Raw genomic sequence first — 12,222 nt, forward strand, 5'->3', positions numbered from 1 at the left:
TCGGCAACTTTATCTTCTGTATTCAATCTGTCCCCAAGTGCTAGCAAGAGGTCACTTTTACTTCCTTATCAAAGAACTCTGCACTCCATTCCGACTAGACCATTGACTGTTCTCTAGATGTGGTCCCCAAAGTCTTGATCCTGAATCTTGACTCAGAATGTTATGTCAACCGGGAATACCTGCCTCCCTCCTTCTCCTAAACTCGCCCCAACCAACCCAAGTCCCAGCCAGCCTCAATGCCACAATGACTGCTCATGTAGCCTTTAGAAGGCCATTGAGTATAGTTAGCCGTTTCCTTCCTGTATATGTCTTTCTCCTCATTGATACTGTTTGCAACTCAGGCTTAGTAAATACCTGTTGCTGATCGTGGAGCTGATGGATGCTCTGAGAATCTGGCAGGAGAAGGGCCCTGGAGAGGGAGGTCCTAGGGCATGAACACCAGCACTACCAGTAATCAGCAAGTAGAGAGTGCTTATGTACCAGCATTGCTCTTAGTGGTTTTACATTTTAATCCTCAAAAACCATCCTATAACACACATCACTTCTGTGGTATTCCACCAACAATGCACACTCTGAATCTAATCACGATGAAATATGACAGAAACCAAAACCGAGAGACATTGTACAAAATAAGTGGTCTGTGCATTTTTAAAATGTCCAGGCCATGAAAGATAAAGATGAGGAATTTGTTCCAGATTAAAGAAGAATAAAGAGAAATGACAACTGAATGCACGGCTTGATTCTGAATTAGACCCTGGAATAAAAAAAAAAAAATTTTCTTTTGCTCTAAAACACATTGATGGGACAATTGATGATTTTCAAACTGGGTCTATAATTTAGATATCAGTGGTGTAGCAATGTTAATTTCCTGATTTTGATCACTGTACTGTGCTTATGTAAGAGAATATCTTTAGTTTTAGCTAGTAGACAGTAAAGTATTTAGGGGTAAATGAGCTTCATGACTGCAGCTTTCATTTCAGATTCAAAAAATACAGTAATAATGCTAGGAAATAAATTATGTAATGTATGAGAAAGAGAATGATAAAGCAAACATGGAAAAACATTTATATTTTGGGAATCTGGGAGAAGAATAAATAGGAATTCTTTGGGATTTTTTCGCAACTTTCCTCTAAATATAAAATTATTTAAAATTCAATAAATCTTTTAAAGAAATATCCTATCAGGAAGGTACCATAGCCTTGTCTTAAAGAGGAGGAAACTGAGGCACAGAGAGGTTCGGTAACTTGCTCAAGGGCACATAGCTAGTAGGTGGCAGAGCTGGAACTCTCACCCAGGTGCTCTGGTTTGCCAGGCCCAAGTTTTAGCCACCTTGCCATCCTGACTCAACGTGAAAATGCTTTGCCAATGCACTCTGCCTCACCTCCCTCTCCTGCACGTTTTCATGGGAAGTTTGAAGGATGGCGGAGAGCATCATCTTCACCAGTTTCTCACTTCTTGAGGTCCACAGGGCAAAGCCAAAGAATTTATAGAGAAAAGCCTAGGAAAGGAAGGAGAGCAGGGTCACCCAGAGCTTGAAATGAGGGGAGGGCAGCATTTCCTATACTAGCCACCACCTTTGCCCACAGCCCCATCCTCCACCCTGGCCCTTGCTCTCTAGAGGCATCTGGATAAGGCAGTGATCCTATAGAGCAGGGGTTCAAGTTACAGGGAAGAGAAAGCTGCCTTTCAAATGTCTCAGCCTCTTAGGCATCATCCTTTGGGAACTTGCTCTGACCCCCATACCTCCCACTTACAGCTAGGAAATTAAAAAGTTCCTTAAACTTGCATAATTTTAAAACCAAAATTGTATAATTGAAGAAGTACTTTTATGTAATTCTTTCCCCCTCCTCTGAATGTCAGTGGCCTTTATCCTTGCTTACTGCACACCATCCTGCCCACCTTGTAATACCAGACTGTGTGGACTCACCACTCCCTTCTTCAGGGTCTCTGCACTCCCCATTTTCTCTGTGTAGAACCCTCTTCCCCAGGCTCTTCAAAATGTCTCATTCTCTTCCCCAAACCGGTTTGGCTCAGTGGATAGAGCCTCAGCCTGTGGACTCAAGGGTCCCAGGTTCGATACCGGTCAAGGGCATGTACCTTGGTTGCAGGCACATCCCCAGCAGGGAGTGTGCAGGAGGCACCTGATTGATGTTTCTCTCTCATCGATGTTTCTAACGCTCTATCCCTCTCCCTTCCTCTCTGTAAAAAATCAATAAAATATATATTTTTAAAAATGTCTCATTCTCATCTTTCAGATATCACCTCAGGGAGCCTGCTCTGACCTCCGAAGTCCCTCTCCAGCTCATCACCCTGTTTCCTCCTTTCAGGACTTCATCATGATCACTCATCTTGTCTGTGGATTTGTTTCGTTACTTCCCAACTTGCACCAACCCCACATCTCAGGTGAGACTGGAGCTCAAGAGCAGTGTCTACCCAGTTCATTACTCTGTCCCATTGCTATCAGTGCCTGAGGCAGTAGGCAAACAGGACATTCCTGCTGTTCAATGAATGCCTTAGCTCCCCCTCTTATGGGTATCCTTTCCCCTCTAGCAGATGCTCATGGTGCCTTGCCCAGACCTCAGGGTTCCTTCCCTTCAACTGGCTGCAGGAACTTTTCTGAACAGCTACTCCCTGCAGCCTTGGGGGAGAACTGTCCTGAGGTGACTGGGGCCTCCTTACCCCAGATGCTCAGGCGCTGCATTGTTCTCTCTCCCCTCCCTGCACAGGACCAACCTTGGAAACCTGGAGCCAATGACAAACAACCTGGGGGGCAGAGGGTACAAAAGCCCCCTCACTTGTCTCCAGGCAGGATAGACTGGGCAGTTTCCATCCAGGGCCCCCATGGGATCAGGCCACATCCTGGCTTGGCTTCTCCTCTCCCCTATCCTGTGTCCTTCACTCTATCACAAGGTCTCCTGAGAGCATTTCCTCGCCAAGTCACTTGATAAGAATCCTCACCTTAGGCTCTGCATCAATTAAACCTGGCCTATGGCACCTACTTTTCTGCTTCACTGGCAAAGACTACTCATCTTCCCAGACTTATCCCCTCCTCCGCAGGAGACTCATCTTCCCATTTTGCCCAGCACTGAGGGCTTCCCCGGACACTGAACTTACAGCACTAACATCAAAACAGTCTTGAGCAAACCTAAACAGTGCATCGCCTCTGACAAAGCTGCTCTGCCCAGGCCCCTCAGGCCTCCTCCCTGCTCCCAAGCACACAGTGCATATTTCCACCCTGATAGCTACAGGCTTAGAATAATTGCCCACTTTCTTGTCTATTCACTCAAGCAGATGATGCTTTCCTGAAGGCAGAGGCTGGTTTCACATGAATACCTTGGGCCCAGCTCAGTGTCTGCTCTGCTCTAGGCATTTAGTGCACTTTGTTTTTAATCCTCACCCAAGGATATTTTTCCATTGATTTTTTTTAGAGACAGTGGAAGAGAGAGGGAAAGACAGAGAGAAATATCCATGTGAGAGAGACACCTTAATTGTTGCCTCCTGCACACGCGCTGACCAGGGCCCAAGAAAGGGTGGAGTCTGCCACCAAGGTATGTGGCCTTGACTGGAATCGAACCTGGGAACCCTTCGGTCTACAGGCCAACGCTCTATTCACTGAGCCAAACCGGCTAGGGCTAGTGCACCTTTTAAATAACTGAATTAAAAAGATCAGAATTCTCGCTTGCTTCATTTTGTACCCCTAATCTACCAACCACAAAGATGTGCATACACTAGGTGCTTCATAAGTACTGTTAATAATGAGAGAGCAAACCGTCTTGGAAATAAGGCCTCTTTCCTGGAAACCTCCAGAGCTAAAATAAAGTATTTCTTGGTGACAGGAAAATAGGAATCGAAATCAAGAAACCTGGATTCAGGCCCTAGCCAGTTTGGCTCAGGGGATAGAGTGTTGGCCTGCGGACCGAAGGGTTCTGGGTTTGATTCCAGTTAAGGGCATGTATCTCGGTTGCAGGCTCCTCCCTGGCCTGGTCACTAGTCAGGGCATATGCAGGAGGCAACCAACTGACGTGTTTCTCTCACTTAGATATTTCTGTGTTTCTGTCTCTCTTCCACTCTCCCTAAAAAATCAATGGGAAAATATCCTCAGGAGAGGAAGGAAGGAAGGAAGGAAGGAAGGAAGGAAGGAAGGAAGGAAGGAAGAAAGGAAAGAAGGAAGGAAGGAAGGAAGGAAAGAAGGAAGGAAGGAAGGAAGGAAAGAAGGAAGGAAGGAAGGAAGGAAGGAAGGAAGGAAGGAAGGAAGGAAGGAAGGAAGAAAAAAACTTGGATTCAGGTGTCAGTTTTACCAATAATTTTCTTAAGATTTTAAATCCTCCTGGCTTGTGTTTCTTCAACTTCAAGGTAGGGATGACCACAGCTATAGGTTATTTAGGCTAATATTTTAAAAATCTTTATTGTTGACACTTTATTAAGACTAAATTGGGAGCACATTGAAAAGCCAGGGCAGGACCCCAGGCCATCACCACCACCAACCTTGCACTCTGTGAGGAAAGGAGCCCATATTTCTTCCTCAACTCTGTATTCCCAACATGAAGCACAGTGTATGGGATGCCCTCAAATATTACTTGAATTGACTGCTTAAATAGGACTCTAAAATCAACAATCTTTCCACTGCACCAAGTACAAGCTCCATTCTATTAAGAATATTAGGAGATTTCAATGAAGACAATCGATGGCAAACTTCTTGATAAAGCCTAAAAGGCTAAGCAAAAGTAAGACACTTTGATATTTTTGTCATGCCAGTGTGACGACCAGTTTGTGGTCCTCTCCACCCCTTGATTCCCAGGATGCAGGAACACTGGTTTGTTCTTTCCCCAAGGCCTGTACTCATTCACATTTCCTCAGCCACCTGTGTGAGCACCAGGTTTCTTCAGCACCATCCTCCACCTTCAACGCACCCCTCCGCCCCCCCCGATTGCAACCACCACAAACTCAGACAAACCTTCTCATCACCATCATCGCCGAAATAACACATCCTCTCCAAGATGGCTCTGATGAGTTGCTCCTGCCAGCGGTCATCATCAATAGCCACTAAAGAGTGACTCAAAAACTGAGGAAGAAGAAGGGAGAAGAGGACCACAAAGGTCAGTGGTAGGCTGTTCTGCCCCACAAAAGTGGGGTCAGGAAGGAGCAAGAGCCGTAGCCCGTTGGCTCAGTGAATGGAGCGTCAGCCTGCGGACTGAAGGGTCCCAGGTTCGATTCCAGACAAGGGCATGTACGTTGGTTGCAGGCACATCCCCAGTGCGGGTGTGCAGGAGGCAGCTGATAGATGTTTCTCTCTCATCGATGTTTCTAACTCTCTATCTCTATCCCTTCCTCTCTGTAAAAAATCAATAAAATATATTTTTTGTTAAAAAAAGAAGAAGAAGCAAGAGACAGGGGTTATGGCTTGTAAATATGGATAAAGAAGTGAAACACATGGTGGGAGTTAGGACTGAAGAATGATAATACAGTGACAATGATGGTAATGCCAATTACATGTGTGAAGCCCTTTCCAATTTACAACGTTTTCTCCGATATCATCATTTTTAATTCTAGAAGGCAGGAGTTACTTCCATTTAACCTATGAAGACCCTGAGACATGCAAAGGTTAAATACCTTGCCCAAGGACATACAGCTAGGGCCCTTTCCCTTACTCCCTCTTGATATAGGGTCGTAAGGTTATGGAAGGGGGCTCAAGACTTAGCACAGAGTCAGATACTCTGAGGCAGAGGCCAGGCGGCAAGGGGACCACAGAAAGAGGTTTGCTTGAGCAGTTAGGCCCTTCATCATGGCCTCAGTCTCTGGGGGGCTTGGGGCTATCCTCCCTCAGGTTCCTGAAGATGGGAAAGAAGGCAAGTGTGGAGGGAGAAAGGTCTTGGGGAGTGCTTACGCAAAACAGCCTGTCCTCCCACTCCTCCTGATTCAGGCTCTTCTCAGTATGATCTAGGAAAGGAGAGAGCATGGGTACCGACTCAACCGGAAGGTCCCAGCCAGGGAGAAGAAAACATTTAAGTACTATGCGGCTCTCAGCCTACAAGGAAACTGCTCTCCCACTTTACAGAGGCTCCAGAAGATGAATGACTTTCCAAAGGTCAAAAACACACAGCTGACCAGTGTCAGAGCAAGGATACAAAACTGGTCTGTCTGTTTCCAAAGCCCACACTCTTCGTTGATCTTCTGCCCATCCCATAAGAAAGTGCATGAGTCATTCTGGGAACCCTGGAGCCACAGAACTTTGGACTGTGTTTCTGCACAGTTCACAACATTGCCCCCAAAAGCAGACCCATCCAATAGCACCTCAAAGGGACAGAGAGACTGGTTCCAGTTCTCCTCACCCCAAGGAAGGTCCATCCTGCACCTCGGGACGCCATCTCTTTTTGAGTCTGGCCACTGTCCCAGCTTCATTCCTCTCCCTGCTAACCAAGCCCTTACCATCTAGTATCTCCAACATCTGTGGGATCTCCTTCCTCCACAGCTGGCCAACACTATGGTTTCTAACAGGATGCAGAGAAGTGATAGGATGCAGGGCAGATAATAGCCTCAGAGAGCTTCTACCAAACTCCTTTTCCCTGTAGGGCTTCCGGGAGCACATCTGAGAAGCAAGCAGAAGGCAGAGAAAATATTTAAAAGAAGAGAACAGAGAGAACCAAGATGGCGGCATAGGTTAACGCTGGAGTTTGCTGCTTTGAACAACTACTTCAAAAGTGAAACTAAAAGACAGAGGGACATCACCCAGAACCACTGGAACGCTGGCTGAGTGGAAGTCCTACAACTAGGAGTAAAGAGAAACGCACACGGACACTCAGAGGAGGCGCAGTGCTGAAGTCAAATTCTGAGGTGCGGAGTGCGCGGAGCGGGCTGGCGGCGGAGGGTGCGGTTGGCGTTTTCAATCGGGAGGGAGTCGCAGACTCTGAGCTCCAGATCCGGGCGAGTCTTTAGGGACCCAGACTCAAACGGGAGAAGCGGGACTGCCTGGCTTTGGTCAGAGCGAGTGCAGCTTTCCCTCCGAGCTTTGCAGCCATTGCTGGGACTCAGAGAGGCAGAGCCCCTGGGGACAGGACTGAGAGCGGCCATAACTGCTCTCTCTGGCCCACCCTGTTGATCCTGTGCGACCAGCCCCGCCCAAGCCCTGCACAGAGGCATTTGCAGGATAGCCTCAGGCAAAGGCTAGATTAGCACTTCCCTAGAGGACAGAAGTTCTCTCACTGCAGACACAGCTGATTCTCATAGCCACTTGGCCTGGAGGGCAAACCCTCCCTGGAATTAGCTACAAGACTGCACACAAAGGCCACTAGGGGGTGCACCAAGGAAGCATAACAAAATGCAGAGACAAAGAAACAGGACAAAATTGTCAATGGAAGATCTAGAGTTCAGAACCACACTTTTAAGGTCTCTCAAGAACTGTTTAGAAGCCGCTGATAAACTTAATGAGATCTACAAGAAAACTAATGAGACCCTCGATGTTATATTGGGGAACCAACTAGAAATTAAGCATACACTGACTGAAATAAAGAATATTATACAGACTCCCGGCAGCAGAACAGAGGAGCGCAAGAATCAAGTCAATGATTTGAAATGCGAGGAAGCAAAAAACACCCAACCGGAAAAGCAAAATGAAAAAAGAATCCAAAAATGCGAGGATAGTGTAAGGAGCCTCTGGGACAGCTTCAAGCGTACCAACATCAGAATTATAGGGGTGCCAGAAGATGAGAGAGAGCAAGATATTGAAAACCTATTTGAAGAAATAATGACAGAAAACTTCCCTCACCTGGTGAAAGAAATGGACTTACAGGTCCAAGAAGCGCGGAGAACCCCAAACAAAAGGAATCCAAAGAGGACCACACCAAGACACATCATAATTAAAATGCCAAGAGCAAAAGACAAAGAGAGAATCTTAAAAACAGCAAGAGAAAGAAACTCAGTTACCTACAAGGGAATACCCATACGACTGTCAGCTGATTTCTCAACAGAAACTTTGCAGGCCAGAAGGGAGTGGCAAGAAATATTCAAAGTGATGAATACCAAGAACCTACAACCAAGATTACTTTATCCAGCAAAGCTATCATTCAGAATTGAAGGTCAGATAAAGAGCTTCACAGATAAGGAAAAGCTAAAGGAGTTCATCACCACCAAACCAGGATTATATGAAATGCTGAAAGGTATCCTTTAAGAAGAGGAAGAGGAAGAAAAAGGTAAAGATACAAATTATGAACAACAAATATGCATCTACCAACAAGTGAATCTAAGAATCAAGTGAATAAATAATCCGATGAACAGAATGAACTGTTGATTATAATAGAATCAGGGACATAGAAAGGGAATGGACTGACTATTCTTGGGAGGGAAAGGGGTGTGGGAGATGCGGGAAGAGACTGGACAAAAATCGTGCACCTATGGATGAGGACAGTGGGTGGGGAGTGAGGGCGGAGGGTGGGGCGGGAACTGGGAGGAGGGGAGTTATGGGGGGGAAGAAAAGAGGAACAAATGTAATAATCTGAACAATAAAGATTTAATTAAAAAAAAAAAAAAGAAGAGAACAAAGAAAATGAAAGCAAATCCATAGAATGGTAGAGCTGGAGCTTAGGCCCTGCCCATTCTTTGCCACCTGTTGAACTCCTACATCCTCCCAGATGCTCTGGAAACATCACCTCTTCTGTGATGCCTTCCTGCCTCCTGCTGACCATGTCAGCCTGGTGCTCTTCTAAGTCCCGTTGCACCTTATGTATTCATCTATTAGTACATCTGTCACACTAGACTATAGATAGCTATTCCCACACTTGTCTTCCCCACTAAGTCTGTGAACACCTCAAGGGGAGGTCTACCTCTGTCATTCCAAGTGTGCATAATGTCTAGCACATAATGTCTGGGCTAACAGAGAAACTCAACACAGAGATCCAGAAAGGTATGTGGGCTTGTCCACTGTCAACAGAGAGCAGCTTACAATAAGGCCACATAGGAGAAAGGCAGGCCTTTCCCATTGCCCACATCCTCATCTCGAGGCCTCACCACTATACTCCCAGGTCCCTCCTCCACGCTCTTTGGCCCCTATCTCATTATTCCATACCCAGCATAATGCCTGAGACAAAGTAGTAACCAGCTCTTTGTGAAATAAGTGGATGGATGGGTGGGTTGATGAGTGGATGGAAGAATATATGACTGTGGAACTCATTCTGGCATCACTTACCACAAGATGGGTCAGGAGTCTCTGAGGGGAAACGTACTCGGTAGCTAAGTTAGAGAGAGGATAAAAGAAGAGGGCAGAGTCAGTGCACACTTCAGGATGCTCAACCCCCAGCCTCCACTGGCAGCTCCCCATCAGTACTTCAGAGGAGGAGAAAGAGCAAAGAGGAGAGGGAACATCAGTGTCAATGCCACGGGGGCTGTGACATTTTGATTCAGACTAAAACACAAACCATTACAACTTCAGCCTTTAAAAAACACACACACATCAATGATATGCTGAACAGACATCCTAACTCTAACCCTAAGTCCCACTGGGGTTAGAGGTCAGGGATGGGGTGAGCACAGAGTGAGGCTCAGAATTAGGGCAAAGGAAGAACTAAGGGTCAGGAGTGTGTGTATTCATTACTTTGTAATTAACAATGTTTGTACATCTTGAATCAAGTGTTTTATAATGAGGAGTGAAGGCAAGAAGGAACTGTGACTTTGAGAGGCACCCCCTTTACATTCATGAGGCCAAATGGCCTTAAGTAGTTGCCTTACTCTTCCCATCATGGCCCAAGCATGGGACCTACAACCCCACCTCCAGCATCCTCTTCATCCTCTTCCCCACACCCATCACCCCTACAGTGTCTCAGTCAGCCCCCAACTCCAACACTCCATGCCCACAAACAGACTTAATTTCACAGTGAGCACCTCTCCACAGGCTGCCCACCCTTGTACTTACGATCCTGGTGAAAGGTGCTGAGGAAAGGAACCTGGCCCAGGGAACGGACCTTCAGAGCCATTTGTGTGGCTGCCTTACACAGAGGCACAAAGGCCAAGATGTTGTTGGGCTCACACACCAATGTGACCAGTTTGGGCAAAGATACCTGGCAGGAGAGGTGGCAAGAATTTCAATGCCAAGCCCCAAGTCAGCCCGTCATCAGTCTCCAACCCCAAGACCTTGTCTCCCTTTCCAGACTGAGTATTTGAGGCCTGTATACAGAGCCCCCTTAACCCATTCATATTCATTCTCTCCCTCCTCTTCCTCTTCTTTCTCTCTCTCCCCACCACCCCCACCCCCAACCCCTCACTTCAGGTTGGAAAAGTATAACCAAGGTCCTGATTAAAATTATAGCAGGCATAAGTTGACTTGATAGATGAGGACTTCTTGAAATTTGGAATGTGTGACTTGTAATCACCTTCATTGAGGAACCTTCCAGAGTCAGAGACATGCTGAAGGTCAGGAGGCAGAGCTCACAGGGAGGGAGAATAAATCTAAAGTCCTTTTCCTCCCACAACACAGCCCTTTCCTCAGTGCTGATGCAAATCAGTTCATATGAGCCTCCCAGAATCCCTGGAGGTTGCTGAGAACAGTCAGGAAATATAATCACCCCCTTTTTTATAAAAGAAGACACTGCGGCTGGGAGAACAAGTTATTCAAGATTTTACAGCTAGAAAACTGGCTGATCAGGACTCAGACTCTGGCTTCCAGATCCACACCCCGTGACCCTCCTTTGCTGCACTGAGCACTTCTCAGTGGAACCCCAGGCACTTGTATGGAATGAAATGTAGGTGGGCTGAGGTGACAGAGACACCACAAGGCATCTGATGCAGGGGGAAGGTGTGAGGTAGTTGGGGGTGGGGCCGGGGTCAGGGTAGTGATCTGGGGAGCCAGGGGAGGAGTAAACGAGAGGTCTGTTTGGCCCTAGCTGTTTATACCATCTGCAGGATTCTGGAACACATTATTCGGATGTCCTCTTCATTCTAGAATGAGAAAGGGAAAGATTTAAATCTAAAACCAATGCTACCTAAGTCTTGGGTTCAGGGCCTTCCCTGGCTCACTGCTTAGGGTTTTACAGGCCAAAGACCCTTCACATGTGCCAGGCATACCCTCTTGTTTCCCTCCTGCTCCCAACCCTGCCTTCCTCTTGTTCCATCCCCTGAGGTGTGCTCCCATCCTCGGTCCCCTCCCTGCCCAGCCCCTTGCTCACTGATGACTCCGACTCCACAAGCTTGATGACAAAGCTGATTAGAGTGTTCCCCTGGGGCAAAGCCAAGTAGTTATGCTGACCCAGCATCTCAATGAAGTGCACAAGGACCTTCGGCACCTGTGGAGTCACAGACCATCACATGACAAGACAGAAAGGAATGTCAGGGACTACCAGTGTGACCCTTCATAATCCAGGTGAGGACACAGAGGACCAAGGCAGGTGAGGGGATCAGATCTCCTGACACTAAACCCAGTGAGACTCTACAGTGGGCTCTCAATAATGACAGACCACAAGCCACTAACCCTGACCACTTCTGTACTTTGCCCTGAAGTTCTAACTGCTTCCCCTCCCACCACCTCCCTGGAGAACTCTAAGTACTTACCTTGCCCTCACCTTATTTCCCCAGAGATATGAAAATTAGCAGGAGTGTGGGATTGGGGGAGAATCTGAGTCCAGGAAAGTCCCATGGTCTGGCCTTTCTAGTGAAAGCCAGGAACAAATCCCTCAAGATTCCAAGCTTTCCATGGACCTTCTGGAATGTATTTTTAGGGATGATGCTATTGTCATGCATTTGGTACCCCAAACCACTGCTCCCCTCCTCTTCTGTTCCCCTATTCTGTGTGATCCAGAACTGAAACAGTCTCTGCTGTCTCCAGCCCTGTCTGAAGAGCTTTTTAAAAAATAAGGTTTCTCAAAAAATATTGAGTCATCAATTTGAAAGGTAAGGTAGCAGAAAACACCTAATTAGAACAGCAAAAAAAAAATGAGGATAGTTTGGGGGCATCTGGGACAATAGCACACATACAAATATTCGTATCATCAGATGCCAGAAGGATAAGAGAAATAGGAAGGAATTGAAAACTTATTTGAAAAAATAATGACAGAAATCTTCCTTCACCTGGTAAAGGAAATAGACATACAAGTTTAGGAAGTGCAGAGTCCCAAACACGATGAACCCAAAGAGGCCCACACTAAAACACATCATAATTAAATGCAGAAAGTTCAAGACAAAGAAAGAATTTTAAAGGCAGCAAGAGAAAAACAGTTCGTTACCTACAAGGGAGCTCCCAGC

General features: G+C 46.5%; 1 protein-coding gene across 1 annotated transcript in view; it reads right to left on the reverse strand.

Moving 5' to 3' along the window:
- LOC308513853 (maestro heat-like repeat-containing protein family member 1) overlaps nt 1-12,222 on the reverse strand; it is a gene marked incomplete at its 5' end in the record, with an annotated part of 52,562 nt that overhangs the window by 38,435 nt on the left and 1,905 nt on the right. The window contains 8 exons of the mRNA XM_081083953.1: nt 1,382-1,498; nt 4,955-5,062; nt 5,885-5,937; nt 6,427-6,586; nt 9,179-9,222; nt 9,902-10,046; nt 10,879-10,923; nt 11,151-11,267. Of these exons, the coding sequence (XP_080940079.1) occupies nt 1,382-1,498; nt 4,955-5,062; nt 5,885-5,937; nt 6,427-6,586; nt 9,179-9,222; nt 9,902-10,046; nt 10,879-10,923; nt 11,151-11,267 (789 nt within the window). The remainder of the gene's footprint in view (nt 1-1,381; nt 1,499-4,954; nt 5,063-5,884; nt 5,938-6,426; nt 6,587-9,178; nt 9,223-9,901; nt 10,047-10,878; nt 10,924-11,150; nt 11,268-12,222) is intronic.

The sequence above is a fragment of the Myotis nattereri genome (genome assembly GCF_964212035.1).
Source record: "Myotis nattereri genome assembly, chromosome: 2".
Lineage (NCBI taxonomy): Eukaryota > Metazoa > Chordata > Mammalia > Chiroptera > Vespertilionidae > Myotis > Myotis nattereri.